This window comes from Schistocerca cancellata, chromosome 7 (genome assembly GCF_023864275.1).
Source record: "Schistocerca cancellata isolate TAMUIC-IGC-003103 chromosome 7, iqSchCanc2.1, whole genome shotgun sequence".
NCBI classification, from domain to species: Eukaryota; Metazoa; Arthropoda; class Insecta; order Orthoptera; family Acrididae; genus Schistocerca; species Schistocerca cancellata.
In genome coordinates this window covers 357338293-357354204 of record NC_064632.1, presented here as the reverse complement: position 1 = coordinate 357354204, position 15912 = coordinate 357338293, and the positions used below count along the sequence as shown (strand labels likewise).

The 15912-nt window shown below is 36.7% G+C and overlaps 1 protein-coding gene across 1 annotated transcript in view; it reads right to left on the bottom strand.

Moving 5' to 3' along the window:
* The window catches only part of LOC126092080 (protein FAM110B), a 501532-nt gene that overhangs the window by 10195 nt on the left and 475425 nt on the right, over nt 1-15912 (bottom strand). The window contains exons 4-7 of the mRNA XM_049907501.1: nt 11713-11891; nt 6564-6691; nt 3425-3488; nt 596-691 (exon numbers count right to left, since the gene is read on the bottom strand). Of these exons, the coding sequence (XP_049763458.1) occupies nt 596-691; nt 3425-3488; nt 6564-6691; nt 11713-11891 (467 nt within the window). The remainder of the gene's footprint in view (nt 1-595; nt 692-3424; nt 3489-6563; nt 6692-11712; nt 11892-15912) is intronic.

Here is a 15912-nt window from a genome sequence, read left to right as displayed (position 1 = left end):
ATCTTTTGTCATCGCATGTTTATAGATTGTTGTTCGTCCCAGAGAGTTTAAGTTGTTTTCCCCATGAGTGGCATGTCTAACTTATGGGAGAATCAAAATTACATATTTTCAATTGATTTGTCTCTTTCGATGAAAAGTAAAGGGGTGTTTAATGTATGATTGTAACATACATACAGTATTTTTTTCTCTCTCTCTGTGTGTGTGTGTGTGTGTGTGTGTGTGTGTGTGTGTTACTTGACGTAAGCTTTGAAGAGAGTTATCATGAGTAGAGTATCCAGGCATTAGACTGAAGAGTAACTCTATTTGTTCTTATTCTTGTGTACTGTTACATATCAAACAAATAGAAATACACAACATAAATTCATCTAAGGCCAAATTTGGCACAAGCGCATAATTCAGAACATTGCAATAAACTTAACTGAACTTCAGTTGAGGCCACAACATAAACTGATAGATGAGCTACTCAGTGTACAAAACATTTTTTGAAAGCGTCCATAGCTATCATAGCTTCTATCAGAATTGAACTGGACAATCTGATGTGCAATAGAAAGTAGTACACACAGAGAGACTTTTAAGATAGATTGTAATAATGTACCTGTGATGACTCGTGGGAGAAAGTGGTTCCTCTGGACCGCTATCACTCCAGCTGCTAGCACTTGGAGGTCCCTCTACAGGTCTCCGTGTTGCTACTCTGTGATAAAAATACAAGACAGAAAAATGAGGAAAGGCAACTTTTGTTTCCAAACAAACATAAATGTCTAGTCCGAGGTCATAACACTACTGTTAGTTTAATTCTTATATTTAAAATCATGAAAACCACATGCAATACAGAGCTGCAACTTATCAAAGATCTTTGAAAAATACTGACTGACTGGTATCCAAATATTGGTCACCTACATTAGAATACAAATCTCTCAATCACAGCTGCAAACATACTTATGACTTGCTCAGTTGTTCTAATAAATCTAACACTAACCTTATTAAAATGTTGTAAACTGCATAGTTTATATACAGTATATACATGAATTTGACATGAAACGGATGGAAATAAACCCATGTTCATTTACCTATTTGTTGGGATACTTCATTTCAGATTATAAATTTAAGCATGCAGGATCATTAAAATAACAGATACTTATTATAATTGAGAATACAGCCTATGTAATCCCAAGCAGAATATGGTATTTTTATGACAGATATTGCATTGAGGCCCTTGCTTTTCACACTGTATATTATTGACTTGGCAGTATCAGTAGTAACCTCATATGTTTTTTGCAAATGATGCTGTTATCTACTCTAAAGTATACCTGAAAAAAAGCTGCACAAATCTTCAGTCATATCTTGATGAGATTTCAAAGAAGACAAAGACTTTAAATGGCTAGGAGTGTAATCTTGAGCTCTTCTTAAAATGAAAAAAAAATTTAGTATTCTATGACTACAATCTCAGCGAATCACAATTGAAGCCAGCCAACTCATACAAATACCCAAATGTAGTTATTTGTGGGGATATAAAATGGAATGTAATTGGACTAAAAGGGGGTCCTCGCACATCACTTGTCATTCAACAACATCTTTGCCTCTGTACTTCCGCCTCGACTGACATCTCTTCCCAACCTCTTTGCCTTTACATAAGTCTGCCTGTGTCTGTATATGTGCGGATGGATATGTGTGTGTGTGCGAGTGTATACCTGTCCTTTTTTCCCCCTAAGGTAAGTCTTTCCACTTCCGGGATTGGAATGACTCCTTACCCTCTCCCTTAAAACCCACATCCTTTCGTCTTTCCCTCTCCTGATGAAGCAATCCTGGGTTGCAAAAGCTTTAAATTTGGTTCATCCCTATGAAATCCCCAAACCACCTTCCCTACCGTCTGGCTCCTACCCTTGTAACTGCCCCCAGTGTAAAACGTGTCCCATGCACCCTCCCACCACCACCTGCTCCAGTCCTGTAACCCAGAAGGTGTACACGATCAAAGGCAGAGCCATGTGTGATAGAACCCACGTGATTTACCAACTGACCTGCCTACACTGTGAAGCTTTCTATGTGGGAATGACCAACAACAAACTGTCCATTTGCATGAACGGACACAGGCAGACAGTGTTTGTTGGTAATGAGGATCACCCTGTGGCTAAACATGCCTTGGTGCACAGCCAGCACATCTTGGCACAGTGTTACACTGTCCGGGTTATCTGGATACTTCCCACTAACACCAACCTATCAGAACTCCGGGGATGGGAACTTGCCCTTCAATTTCCGCTAATTTCAGCAACATCTTTGCCTCTGTACTTCCGCCTCGACTGACATCTCTGCCCAAACTCTTTGCCTGTACATATGTCTGCTTGTGTCTGTATATGTGCGGATGGATATGTGTGTGTGCGCGAGTGTATACCTGTCCTTTTTTCCCCCCTAAGGTATGTCTTTCCGCTCCCGGGATTGGAATGACTCCTTACCCTCTCCCTTAAAACCCACATCCTTTTGTCTTTCCCTCTCCTCCCCTCTTTCCTGATGAAGCAACCGTGGGTTGTGAAAGCTTGAAATTTGTGTGTGTGTTTGTGTTTGTTATTGTTTCTATCAACATACCAACACTTTCGTTTGGTAAGTTACAGAATGTTTGTTTTTAGATATATACACACATATTGCTCTCCGTTGTTTTAAGAGTCATTTACCAAATAAGTATTTTTCAAAGGACAGTACCATTTACAAAAATTAAGATAAAATGAAAATACTTTATTTCTTACACTTACGTATAGAGGTCTAATATATATTTTTCGCAGAGGAATTCATGACCATGAGTTGACATGACCTGTATGTCTTGAGATGAAATCACCCACCTGTCCATTATGTTTTACTTCAGACAAGCAATATTACTTTTTATTCAGACTTTGTTTGAGTACTCAGCTTGTAGTTTCACATGCAATCATGGCGAGGGGTCAGCTTTGGAATTAAGAAAGGGACTATCTAATGGAATCATGAACATACTCTTACATACAACCAGTCAAGAAACCTTTAGGATCAGTAGAAATGGTAGTCATGAAAATGCTTGGAAATGAATACCAATCAGTGATGTGTTGATTAACAGTCCACATAATGATATTTTACTAAGATTGTCACATCTGAAAATGACTAATGTAGAATACTGGTCCGTAATAAGGATGGGCTCCATTCTCAAGCTGATCTATAAGAGGCAGCTGGTTCTTGAGCTTTCTGTGGCCCTAAACAATCTGCATCTTTTATAGTCCTCTAGTTAGAATACTAAATTGATATGTTTACACAGTTAATGACTTGTTTTTGACTGAGATCTTGTCAAACCTTCATGAGCAGCTATGTTTTCACATTTCTGAAAAGTTACAATTATTGTTTCAATAAAATTAAGTGTGTGGACAGTGATGTAAGTTCTTGCCATGCTATGTGACTTTGAAATACTGACCTTTCCTTGCAGTTTGGCGTTGGTGCGTGCCTTACATCATCATCAGCAGATTCTTCCTCATATGCTAAAAGTAATAGATGAGGATTAGCACACCACATAACCACTAATGAAATTGAATAATATTTCATTTCTATACAGACGAAAGTATGATTGTGCAAACATTAACTTCTTTAGCTAGGAATCCATAGCTTTTTAATAATTTTGCATTTTACTTCTTTTTTTACAGATGTTTCTACCAATCAGAAAAAAGAACATTATATATCATATTGAAAGTATATTTGGCATTCCAGTTAGTAAGTATGATTGATTTAGTACAAATGTATTCTCATTCTCTCTCTCTCTCTCTCTCACACACACACACACATGCTCTCTGTCCTTGTCATGTACCTCTTCCAGTCTCTGTTTTTCAGTGCAGTTCTTCCCTTTCCAGTCTTAATGATACATGTTTTATATGGCAACACAGCACACACACATAATGAACCCCCATTGGCACCATCCTTCATAAAATGTATGAAACTCTACTTACACCAAGCAAGCTCCAGATGGAATTAGGTACACAGATGCACTTCCTTATGGCACTCAGTTTATTTAAATATATGAGCATGGTCCTTGTACAAGATTTTTTCATTTACTCTGAGAAGATTAAATCTCAGAATTTCAAAATTAATCTTTCATATGATGTGTGACACTCTTTCTGTATTTTCACTTATTGAATTTCTGAATTTTCTGTATAGAATTTTGCTGATAGCACAAACTCACTTCAAATCATGCTGAACTACTCCAGCAGCTTTGATCTGTTATGTACTCTGCAGAGAACATTTTCTTTTGGTTCATCAGTTGTCTGACAGGTTTGATGTGACATCTCAGAGTAGCACCTACTCATTCATTCATTCATTCATTCATTCATTCACTGCATTTCATAGATCCTATCGAGCAGGAGAACCTCCAGAGATGTGGAATACATCAAGGTATACGTTTAACATAAGACAAGAACATTATAGAAACTTAATCTGTACACAGTATTAACAGTAATCCATCATTATACTGCTTAATGTTATTCACACTTAATTTACTTTAATTCAGTAAATTGTTAAGAAAGCTGCTACTTTGAGAACAGCTGCTACCTCCTCAGAAACTCCCCATTTGTTTGTTGTATTTGTTCCAGTCTCTGTATGATTATCTGATAGCTTAACACATGTCCTATCATCCTATCCCTACTTTTGGTTAGTGTTTTATTATATTCCTTTTGTTATCAGTTCTACAGATGAGCTCCGGTTATATTACTATTCCATGTAATTTTAAACAACCTTCTTTACCACATCTCAAATGTTTTTATTATTGTTTTTTATTATTTTCCCACACTCCGTGATTTACTTTCATACCACACTGTGCTCCAGATACATAATCTCAGAAATTTCTTTCTCTAACTGAGGTCTACATGTGATACTGACAGACCTTTTTTTTGAGAAGGAATGCTTGATAACCAAACATTTTGCAGAAACTCCTTTTGGCTCCAGGGATTTTTACACTCCAATTCTAATACATAAAAACCCTAAAATTGTTGTCAATAACAAGAGTGAATTTAGTATGAACTCAGAAATTCACAACCGCAATACTAGAAACAGATGCAATTTCCCTATAGACTATGCATCCCACAACAGAGTTCAGAATACAGTTTTATACTGTGGTGTGAAAGTCTAACAGGTCAGTGGTGGACATTAGGAGGGAAACTGAAACTCACCAAATATACAATATATCTGAAATTTGGACCCAGAAAAGTAAATTCTTCCTAACACTAATATTTGTATCAGACAGATACTGATTTTGTTAGTTAAAATGCTTTGTTTGAAGTAGTAGATAATAATGGCAACCAAGTGGATAGAAGGATGAACTTTTTTTTTGTCAAATTAGTTGTTCTTCTAACGTAGCAAGATATCAGTTTCAAGTGAGTGTCACTAGTCATAAACTGCTGTTACTTTTTTTTTTTTTTTTTTTTTTTTTTTTTTTTTTTTTTTTTTTTTTTTTTTTTTTTTTTTTTTTAACTGAAGTAGCCAGCAATGGTTCCTTCTGCCTGTTAATGTATAACTTGACTCGCTCCACATTCTTGAAGGCCTTCCTTCATTATAGGATTTACGGAGCATGATATGTCAATGACTGAATGAATGGATGCATCTCTTTGTATGTTTTAGTCTGCCTTTTGTTTCCTTTTCTCTTTGTTTATCCTGTAGTTTTTGCTCCCAAAATTTCATTATGTTTACTGTATAGTCATCAGATTTTATGTCAGGTTTGCTGCTAATCTCATTTCTGCTGCTCCTCAATACTTTAAGCTTTCTTTGATTTACATTCCATCCAAATTCTGTGCTCAGTGAGTAATCAAAGCCATTCAGGAGGTCCTGCAGTTCTTCTTCACTTTCACAAAAGATTGCAATATCTGCAAATCCTACTGGTATTCTTTCACCCCATGTTTTAATCCAATTTCTAATTGTTTCTTTAATTTTTTCATTGTTTTATCTTCTTATTTGAAAATAGAAGAATACAGGAGAAAGACTGCATAGCTGCTTTACACTGTTTTTAATCTATTGGTCTTCCTTCTTATTGTTCCCTCTTGTCCCCATTTATCTAAGGATTTCAAACTTATGGCACCACTTTAGAATGTTGACTACTTTCTCTGAGTTGTTGAATTGCTTGTAAGTATCTTGATTTTGACTAAGCCTTATTACATTTATCAATCATTATGTCAGAACTGCCTTTCTAGTGCCTTTATCTTCCCTGAAGCAAAACTAATTAACATTTGGCAGATGCTAAATTTTTGGGCTATTTTGTTAATTACTTCTATGGAACCTTACACATCTCTATTCTATCCTCACCTTTTGTAGGTGAAGAGTATTAATCTTAGAGATGCCTCTGAAGTTTGAGGGTCACTTTTTGTGATGTGCTTTAATACACATTATTTCTTACACCACTAAAATCAAATTTATTGCAGGTCTGCAGTGTCTTTAATATAAAAATCTACAAAACAGAAATTTTATTCAACCAAAACCTAGTACCATGAAGATTATTGATTTGTAATTATTTAACACATTTGTTGGCACTAAAAGTGTTAAGAAATAATGGTGCAGTAAAATCTGATACAACTCACAGTTATTTTTTTTAATGCTGTTCCTGGAAGGTGAACTGTGTCTTGAGCTGTTCCTTTGACCTTGATTTCGACCACCAGATGAAGTAGTACTCATAGCAGAACCCATAGACTGAGTTCTTGTGCAGCATCTGTATAACATTGTGTTTATTTTTATTAATATGATTAGTAATTATTGTGCCCACAAATACAGAAAATTATTTTTATGACTGATACCACTACAACTGCTATCAAACTTGTTTCAGACTGTAACAATGGCTGAAACAGTACCCATATGAAATGGCAGAGGAGAGTAGCACGTAAGAGGCCTAGTTGTTGGTATATGAAAAAAAGATCTGAGTAGCTGAAAAAGTTCTCTGTAAGAGGATTAGGATGCCTGCAAACACAGAATACTGATGTCTAAAATGTTAAATTCTCATTCTTAATACATAGGGAGTTGGAAACTGTCTTTGATGATTATGTAATTTGTAAGTGACAATGTCAAAGCTGTTGTCCTAGTTATTGGAAAAATGGCAAAAGTGCTGTTACTGTAATTACAGGATGAGCACTGATTTAAACTAAGATGGAGTGAGTATTTTTGTCATAACATCCTGCAGGCAATACTTCTTGACTCAATGGTTCAAGAAGTTAAAGTCTTACATTGCTTTAAATCCATTCAAACTGTCATACTGAACATGTTCTCTTCAAAAATTACACCACATATATTTCAAAATTTCAACTTTTAAAAAAAAAAATGTATGTAGCAGTCCATGGTATAAGGCATTGCAATAATTAGTGGAAAAATAAAATATTATTGTAAGTATTTTAAGGCCTTTAAAAGTAATTAAATATGTTATGTAAAGTAATGTAATTATGCAAAATTAATATTTGTAATCTTAAATGTAAAGGAAAATTCCTATGCATCTTCTTTTAAAATAACTTCATTTTAATGAGTTAATGAAGTATGAAATTAACTAAAGAGTGTATGTTCAACCTAATTTGTGAAATTATAATAATGAGAAATTTGTGTTTTAATCATAAAGGGAGGTAATAAACTTCCGTATGGTGCTGTTTGTGATATGTGGGATGCCCAAGATATGGCTGCTTTTTTTAAAAAATTTATTGTACACATCTAGTTCTGTAGAACCAAATCGAGAGGCAAATCTTCACGGCCATGGAACATCTCTGTGCATGAAATTACAACAAAAAATAGTAAAAGATAAAATAAAATGTTTATGAATCCTAAAAAGATGACAATCCATGAGTTTATATAAACACCATCAACAATATAACACAGGATTGAGCTTAATTTTTCAAGGAATTCCTCAACAGAATAGAAAGAATGATCCAAGAGGAAACTATCCAGTTTACATTTGAAAGTGCATGGATTACTGCTAAGATTTTTAGATTCCTGTGGTAGCTTTTTGAATATGGATGCAGCAGAATAGTGCATGCCTTTCTGCACAAGAGTCAAGGAGGTGATTACCTATCTTTTCCAGGTCATCACCTACATAATACTCCCTGTTCCCATCAAGACCATTTCCAGCTCCACTCACAATCATTATCTGATCCTCTTTCATAAAATTCCTGCATAATTCCCCTAAGTTTACAGTCTCCTGAACCAACCCTGCACTAGGCTTCAACAATGTTGGTGACTTGGTATTCACTCCCGAACACTTCTTGCAATTCCTGGCCTACACCTCTGTCTGTATAGAAGTCAGAAATATGTACAAGGAAAACACAAGCTGCTAAATGCATTTAATAACAAGGATAACAAATTATATGGATATATGAAACAGCATATAAAAATAAAACTCAGAAATAAAACTCAAATTAGGAATGAGCCACTCAAATAAAATAAAAATAGCCTACTTCTCAAAACATAAGCATCGAGGATAGATAAAAGTGAAAAATATACATAAAATATTTGATAATAAACTCTTAAAAGAAGGTGCAGTGTGGTCTCAATCTCTCTGAGACTGCAGATGTGTTTATGTGTGTGTGTGTGTGTGTGTGTGTGTGTGTGTGTGTGTGTGTGTGTGTGTGTGTGCGTGCGTGCATGCGTGTGTGCTTGTGTGTATGTGTGTCTACTGCTGACAAAGGCTTTAATGGCCGCGAAAGCTTTAATTGTGTGAATCTTTTTATTGTGCCTATCGTGACTCAGCATCTCCGCTATATGGTGAGTAGCAACTTTCCTTCTCTGGTATTGTTACATTCCATCCTGGATTTTCCATTGTTTGATTACGTCTTCAGAGTATGGTTTATTAGCTGAATTTCATAATTTTTTTCCACAGGAGTGGGAAATGATTGAGACTATGCCAGAAAGCAAGATTTTGTGTGGGACTGGAAATGTAACAGTCTATTAATTAACTTCCCAAGTGTACTCAAATAATTAATTACTACTTTAGCTTGCTACTAACTGGAGTTTCTCACTTACAGCTAGTTAGAAATTAATGGAATTTTGAACTACTTACTACCCACAATTCCTCACAGCTCAACCAAGTTCACGGCGCAGTGAATCAGCTACAGTAAACAGTCTTATGCCGTGGCAACTTAATCATGAAAATAGTTAATAAGATAGTGAGAGGATGTGTGAGACATTTCAATGTCTTTTTAATGTCAAATTATTATCAGCTGTTAAGTGAGCACAAAAAATGCAATTTATTAAGAGTAGATGTATGAACACTTCAGTCTGTTCTTGCTGTACATTATATTAGTTATGGGATACCCCAGAAGTAACAAAATAATCAGTACAAATATCGTTTTATGGAGACAATTACTACTAACTGAATACAGTGAAATTGAATTTAATTGTTTCATTTGGTTAACTTTTTTCCCTAAATGGAAATCATGATGGTAATGAAAGAAAGTAAATTAACAGCACATCTAATTACATATCAGTTTGTTACCATTTGTTTCTGGGAGAAATAAATGAGAGGAACAGATAATCTACTATTGCACAAATAATAATGATGCTCAATGAAAAAAAAAGACAGTGCGCTGTATTTTGAAACTAATGTCTTTTAGTTAATTCATAATAAATGTTAATACTACCAGAAAAATGTAATTATGCATGAATTTAAGAACAACCAAAGTGATAGCCACTTATCCTGATCTCCCATTCTTGAAGTAAATATTTTTGTCAATTTTTCTAAACTGGTGTAACCATTCTCATTTTTTACGTAATTTTATTTCTTATGTGTGCAGGTCTTGGAATTAATCTCAATGCATATATACTTTCAAGGATGAAGCTCTGTAACATGGTTCTTCAGTAAAAAAAACTACAACCCACTATGAAGATTTAACAATTACAGTATACCAGTGAACCCCAGACACTTTAAATAATCAAACTTCCTTTTATAAAACAGCTTCAAATGTCACATAACTTTACAAATGGGCTACTGTGTTATATATTTGAAATAAGTACATAAGCAAGGAAAAAATCTGGAAAAGGTTTGAAATTATGCTTAAACTGTTTTGGAACTCGAAAAGTGTTTTCATTATGAAACACTGTATGTATATAGTCTGGGTTGCTTGCACTCCACTTTAAGCAAAAGCTAGTTTTTCATACACCTCAAAGTTTAAGAAGATGTATCTCCTGAAATATGTGTTATACAATGATATAATTTTGCAGGTACTTTCGAAGAATATGTGGATACTGTCTGCAAACTACATTACAAAAAGAGTTTGCAATAAAGAAGTAATAAATTAAAATGTCATGTCTGATGCTCAAGTTTTACTTCATGAACAGTGCTAAATGTAGTAGCCGAGAAACTTTTTCCTTTCATCATTTGGGAGTGGGAGATGTGGTTGTCAGTGACAAAAAATTTCGTAAAGGTTTGAAATTATGTGCATAGTTTGCTGCGAATTGCTAAGTGCTCTCATTCTCAAATACTGGATGATAAATAAAATAAAAAAATAAAGTCTGGGTATTTGCACACAGTCAGTTTCACTGCCTTAGGATAGACACATAGTATCTAATCATAATATCTGTCATACTGTGTTAAAATTTTGACATAAGATTATATCTCTTAATGAGTAGATTATAACAGCATTTAAAAATTTTAAATTCAGTTAATAACAAAGCAAAATATTGAAAATAACATTTTTGATGCTCTGGAAGCCGTTAGATAGGCAACCTGAAACTGGTACATGGTTCTGGGATAGTTGCTTAGTAATACAGATAATGGCCCTTTCATTAGTATTAATATTATTGGAGCTCTGTTGTTTTCCATTGTTTGAATTTTGCTTCAGTTTCAAAAAGATTGCTTTTGCACATTTGTGTTCGTTTGGTGCCTCTGCAATGCTGTTTGAGTTTATGAGGAATACCAAGTGGACTGAGGCGTGAATGGGAATTTGGATTGAGCAGGGAGGTGTGCTAGGGTAGTCCGTGCAGTTGTGCACAACCCATGTGCCAGGGTGATGTAGTGGTTACCACACCTGCGTAGTCCGCAGGAGGCCTGGGTTTGGTGTAAATTTTTATTCATCGTTTCAGTCTGCATGTGTGTATTTGTGTTTTGTAATTATTGATTGTTTCATTGCTTTCTTTGTTTCTTAACTCTATGTATTTCTACTTTATAGTGATTTACAAATTATAGGTGTAGATATAAGACATTTGTCTGCATAATGTATTCTGGAATAGTTTTTGCTTTCTTTCTCTGATGTCACTGGGCCATGGATTTCTCTGATGTAATTGGGCCATGAATTTCCTCTTGATGTTGGCTTAAGAGCTACATTTCTTTACATTTTCACATACGCTTGCCCATATAGATAATTACACACGTGCAGCAGTACCATACTGCAGCCATATGAAACAGCATCGATTGGTACCTACCACATTGAGCAGCAGACATGCACATTGAGAGAGGATAGTTAGGTGTTATCAACTATTATACAGAATCCTTCTTCAGATGTAGACAAACATACACACACAACTTACACACAAATGGCCACTGTCTTGTTTTCTTCTACATCTGAAAGAGGACTCTTTTCTGATAGCTTACAGTACCTAACAGTCTTCTTTCAGTGTACCTGTCTACTACTCATCTGTGTGTGATGAGTAGCAATCTATTCTATTTTGTGTTGCTGTTATTCTGTCCTAGATTTTCCGATGTTTGTCATTACATTTTGTGACAGATTAGAATTGCAAGCATTACTATATAAAATGCATCACCTTGTTGAGTGTCTGCTGCTAGATCCAGAGCTGGTGGCATGTGGCTGAGGATGTACTGGAGTCTGTGAATGTTGTGTGCCACCAGTAGTATTTGCAGCCTGATGCAAATCTGGGAGGGACTTATGATGTCTGCTGCAGCCAGATGTTCTGCAAGACAGAGAGTGCTCGTCCCCAGCAACCTGTAGTCAGTACATATAAAAAATTAATACCCAAGATGCAAAGAAATAAAGAGATTTGATACCAGTATGTATTAATTTGTATGTGGATATACATATTAAAACATCTAAATTTTAAATAATTTGTTGGGTATGGGAGGACTGAGATTCAAATGACTGTCAGTCTCACCAGAATAATATTTTCTGTTGTTTACTGAATTAAAGTATAGTCACTTTGAAAAATACATGACTATTTTCCTTCCTCATCTTTGTCTTATCCAAGTTTACATTGTGCCTCTAATGACCTTTTTGGTATTTGACTATTATACCCTAAATCTTCCTTCTTGCTGAAGAAAATGCACCAAACTCATTCGTTCATGCACCACCTTCCATAAATTATATATTAACTGCCAGAAGTAACCACTTCAGGTTCTTCTGTAAAGCAGCCAAATATGATTAGTGTTAATCCATTAACTTTACTCACTTTGATAACTACAGGAATTTGTGTGTGTGTGTGTGTGTGTGTGTGTGTGTGTGTGTGTGTGTGTGTGTGTGCAGGCACATATACATAGATAGATAGAGGATGTTTCAGCACTGATTTGATTTGATTTGATTTGATTTATTATTGGTCCTGTAGATCATACAATTTGTACAGCAAAGCACATCATGATTTAGGACAAGTCAATTTGAAAATTATGTTAAGATGGTATGTGATGAGAGATGATAGTAGTGGTACATAACTCACATAGCAGAATACATACAGGATATATAGACAAAATATAAAAAAGGTGGTGTGTGATGAGAGATGACAGTGGTGCGTACTGCACATAGCAGAATACATATAAGAGATACAGACAGAATAGGAGTAACAAACAATAATTAAATTATCTTACGGTCAGAAAGTCACACATGGAAAGTACAGGCCAAAAGTAGCTAAAAATCCCCAATAAACATGGGTCCACAGATCAACCATTATCAAGATACAACACATTTTCTGTTGCATTTCATCAGTGTCTAGGAACATATGGGATCTCTAAATGTTAAAGTAGGTGTTCAAAATGTTGTGCATGCATCAGAATACAACACTGAACTTGTCTCTGAAATGAGTTGTGTGAATCCTCTCAGGCAGTCCTGGAGAATTCTGTAAATGCTGGAAGGCTGCTTCAATCCGCAAGCATAATTCCTCAAGAGAGTTAACCTTGGTAGTTTAAACCAGGCTTTTGATGCGATACCACACACAGAAATCCATGGGATTTGAATCCAGAGACATTGGAGGCCATGGCACAGGCCGTCCTCTACCTATACAATGTTGATCAGACATCTGAGTTAGAAGCCAGTCCACTCCCGTGTGCTGGAGCACCATCATGCATGAACCACATGTTCAGGCACTGGTTCAGTGTGACATCATTATGTAGGCCTACATCTGGAAGTATAGTCTGCAGAAACTGCATATACTGCTGTCCTGCTAGTCTCTGTGGTAGGAAGTGTGGTCCAATTAAGCAGCCTCTGAGAAGTCCTGCCCAGATGTTCGATGAATAATGCTACTGATCTTGTGATACATGTGTTGCATTTGGACTGACATTGGCCCAAATGTAACGGTTATAGTAGTTAAAAGTACTGTCACAGGTAAATCCAGCCATCTGTGAACAGAATACTGCTTACAAACAGGGGATTCGGGATACTTTGTTTTTGCACCGATTGGCAGAAATTCTCTCTAGGAGGGAAGCCTGCATTGTTGAGGGCTTTCAGTCATGGAAATGATGTAGACAGAGTACTTGCTGATACAAAATCTGTTATACACTACTATGACTCAGGACATGCTCATGGGTACCAATCCTCCTTGTCGAAGCACTCAGATGTTCGTGTACAATGCGTAACACTCTTGCCTCAACATTGTGTGTTATGGATCTGGGTTTACCTTCTCGTATACGGTGTACGAAACTCCCGATTTCTCTAAAGCACTGATGTAACCGGCAAACTGTATGCCTGTCGTGCTGCTCCAGAGAGGAGAAGCTCCTTCATACACTCGTGCAGCCTCAAGGGCACTGCCATTCACTTTGCCATACATGAAGTGCATGTCGGCGTATTCATTGGTGTAACCCCTGTCCATGGTGCCTTCAAGTTCGTAACTGATTGTGAGTCTGGTATGGCACAGTCCATGGAGGGGTAAAGGGAAGTAGCTGTGCATGCATAAACAAACAGATAGTCAACCCTAATCTTGAGATCAAGGGATCTCTCTCTCTCTCTCTCTCTATCTCTCTCTCTCTCTCTCTCTCTCTTTTTACCCAGTTGGTTCCCAACTCGAATTAATGTGATACCTTGGCAACAGTTGTTTTATGGGCCCTTGTATATTGGAGCTTTATGAGCTTTATAGCTACTTTTGGTCTCTACTTTCCGTGTGTGAAATATTGACCATCACTTCTAAAACACTCTATATCAATTATGCATTGTTATAGAGTCTCCAGTCTAATATGCACAGTACCATGCAGCCACATTTACAGTATGCATTGAAAATGGTTTCCATTTGCCTCAACACATGCATGTACGCATCGTTAAATGTTCTGTCTCACACGTTCACGTCGGCCATGCTTCATCTGAACAGTGTCAAAGACAGCATGAATATGCTGCTCCAGTGTCTCCACATCTGTACGGGCTCTGCATGCACAGTACTTTGGACATGGCCCCATAATCAGAAATCGCATGGGTTGAGATGTGGCGAACAAGCAGGCCATGCAACTCAACCCCCTTACCTGATCCATCGACCAGGAAAGACACAACTGAGACGCGTCCGGCTGTTACCAGTGAAGGGGGCTGGAGCACAATCATGTAACAGCCACATATCCCTATGAATCAGCAATGGCACTTCTTCAAGCAGGGGAGGCAAAGTACTTGCAAGAAACACCGATATTTGCGACCTGTTAGTTAATGTTGAAGGAGGACTGATTCTAAAATACAGTCACCAATTATGGCGGCCCACAAATTCTGGCTGCACCGATGCTGATGATTCACTGTCATCATACCATAGGGGTTCTGCATACTATCCTACAGACTGACTGTTAGGAAAGTTGAAGATATCACTCCATGTAAAGAAGGCCTCATCTGTGAATAAGATGGATGACACAAATCCCAGAATTGTGGTTTCCTGGTGAAGAAACCAGTGACAAAACTGCTCCCAATGTGGAAAGTCTGTCACTAGTAAGCCCTGCATACACTAAGTGATAAGGGTAGTAACAATTGTCATGAAGAATGTTCCATATGGTCATCTGACTTACACTGTACTGGTGGGCCAACTGCCGGGTACTGACACGGAGGTAGCCTTCCGCAGTGTTTATCACATTTTCCTCCAAGTCTGTTGTCCGAACATTTGGGATACATCCTTCCTGAAATGACCCTGTCTCAGACAAATGGCAAAACACTGTTGCAAATGTTGATTGCTGTGGTTGTTGTTAGTGAGGATAGGTCTCCTGTTACAACCTTGCTGCCTGCTGCACAATTCCATTTGCCTTTTCGTAAGTAAACACCATGTCGGGAAGTTCTTGATTTGAATATGAGACCATTGTGAACAATGCTGCATCACATCCACTACAAGGTGAGTCAACAAGAGAAGGGAATTGGATACAACATTACCAATTACCACGAGGAGAGGGCATTAGGGCATAATGTATGAGGAACAGTACTACCCTCTAGAAGGAAACTGTGCATACTGTAACTATGGCTGCACGATACAGCGCCTGTTGATTGTAATTTATATCCCTGATATAGAAGCAATGGCTAATAAGGTTGTTTGTTACTTAAGTTGAGAATATTGGAAGATTTCTTATTTCCTGCCTGGTGTCTGCTGGCAACTCTGTTACCGACTTTTACTTCAGAATAAAAAGCTCATTCTGAATACTAGTCAGATATACATATTCTATACAGAAATTCCTTTTACTTTTAGTATTGAGATTGCAATTTGCACAAAACATCCTAAATTCACTCTTATTGATAACCAAAAATACCGTTTGGTTGTAAAAGTGTTGGCACATAAGTATAAAAATCCAAAGTC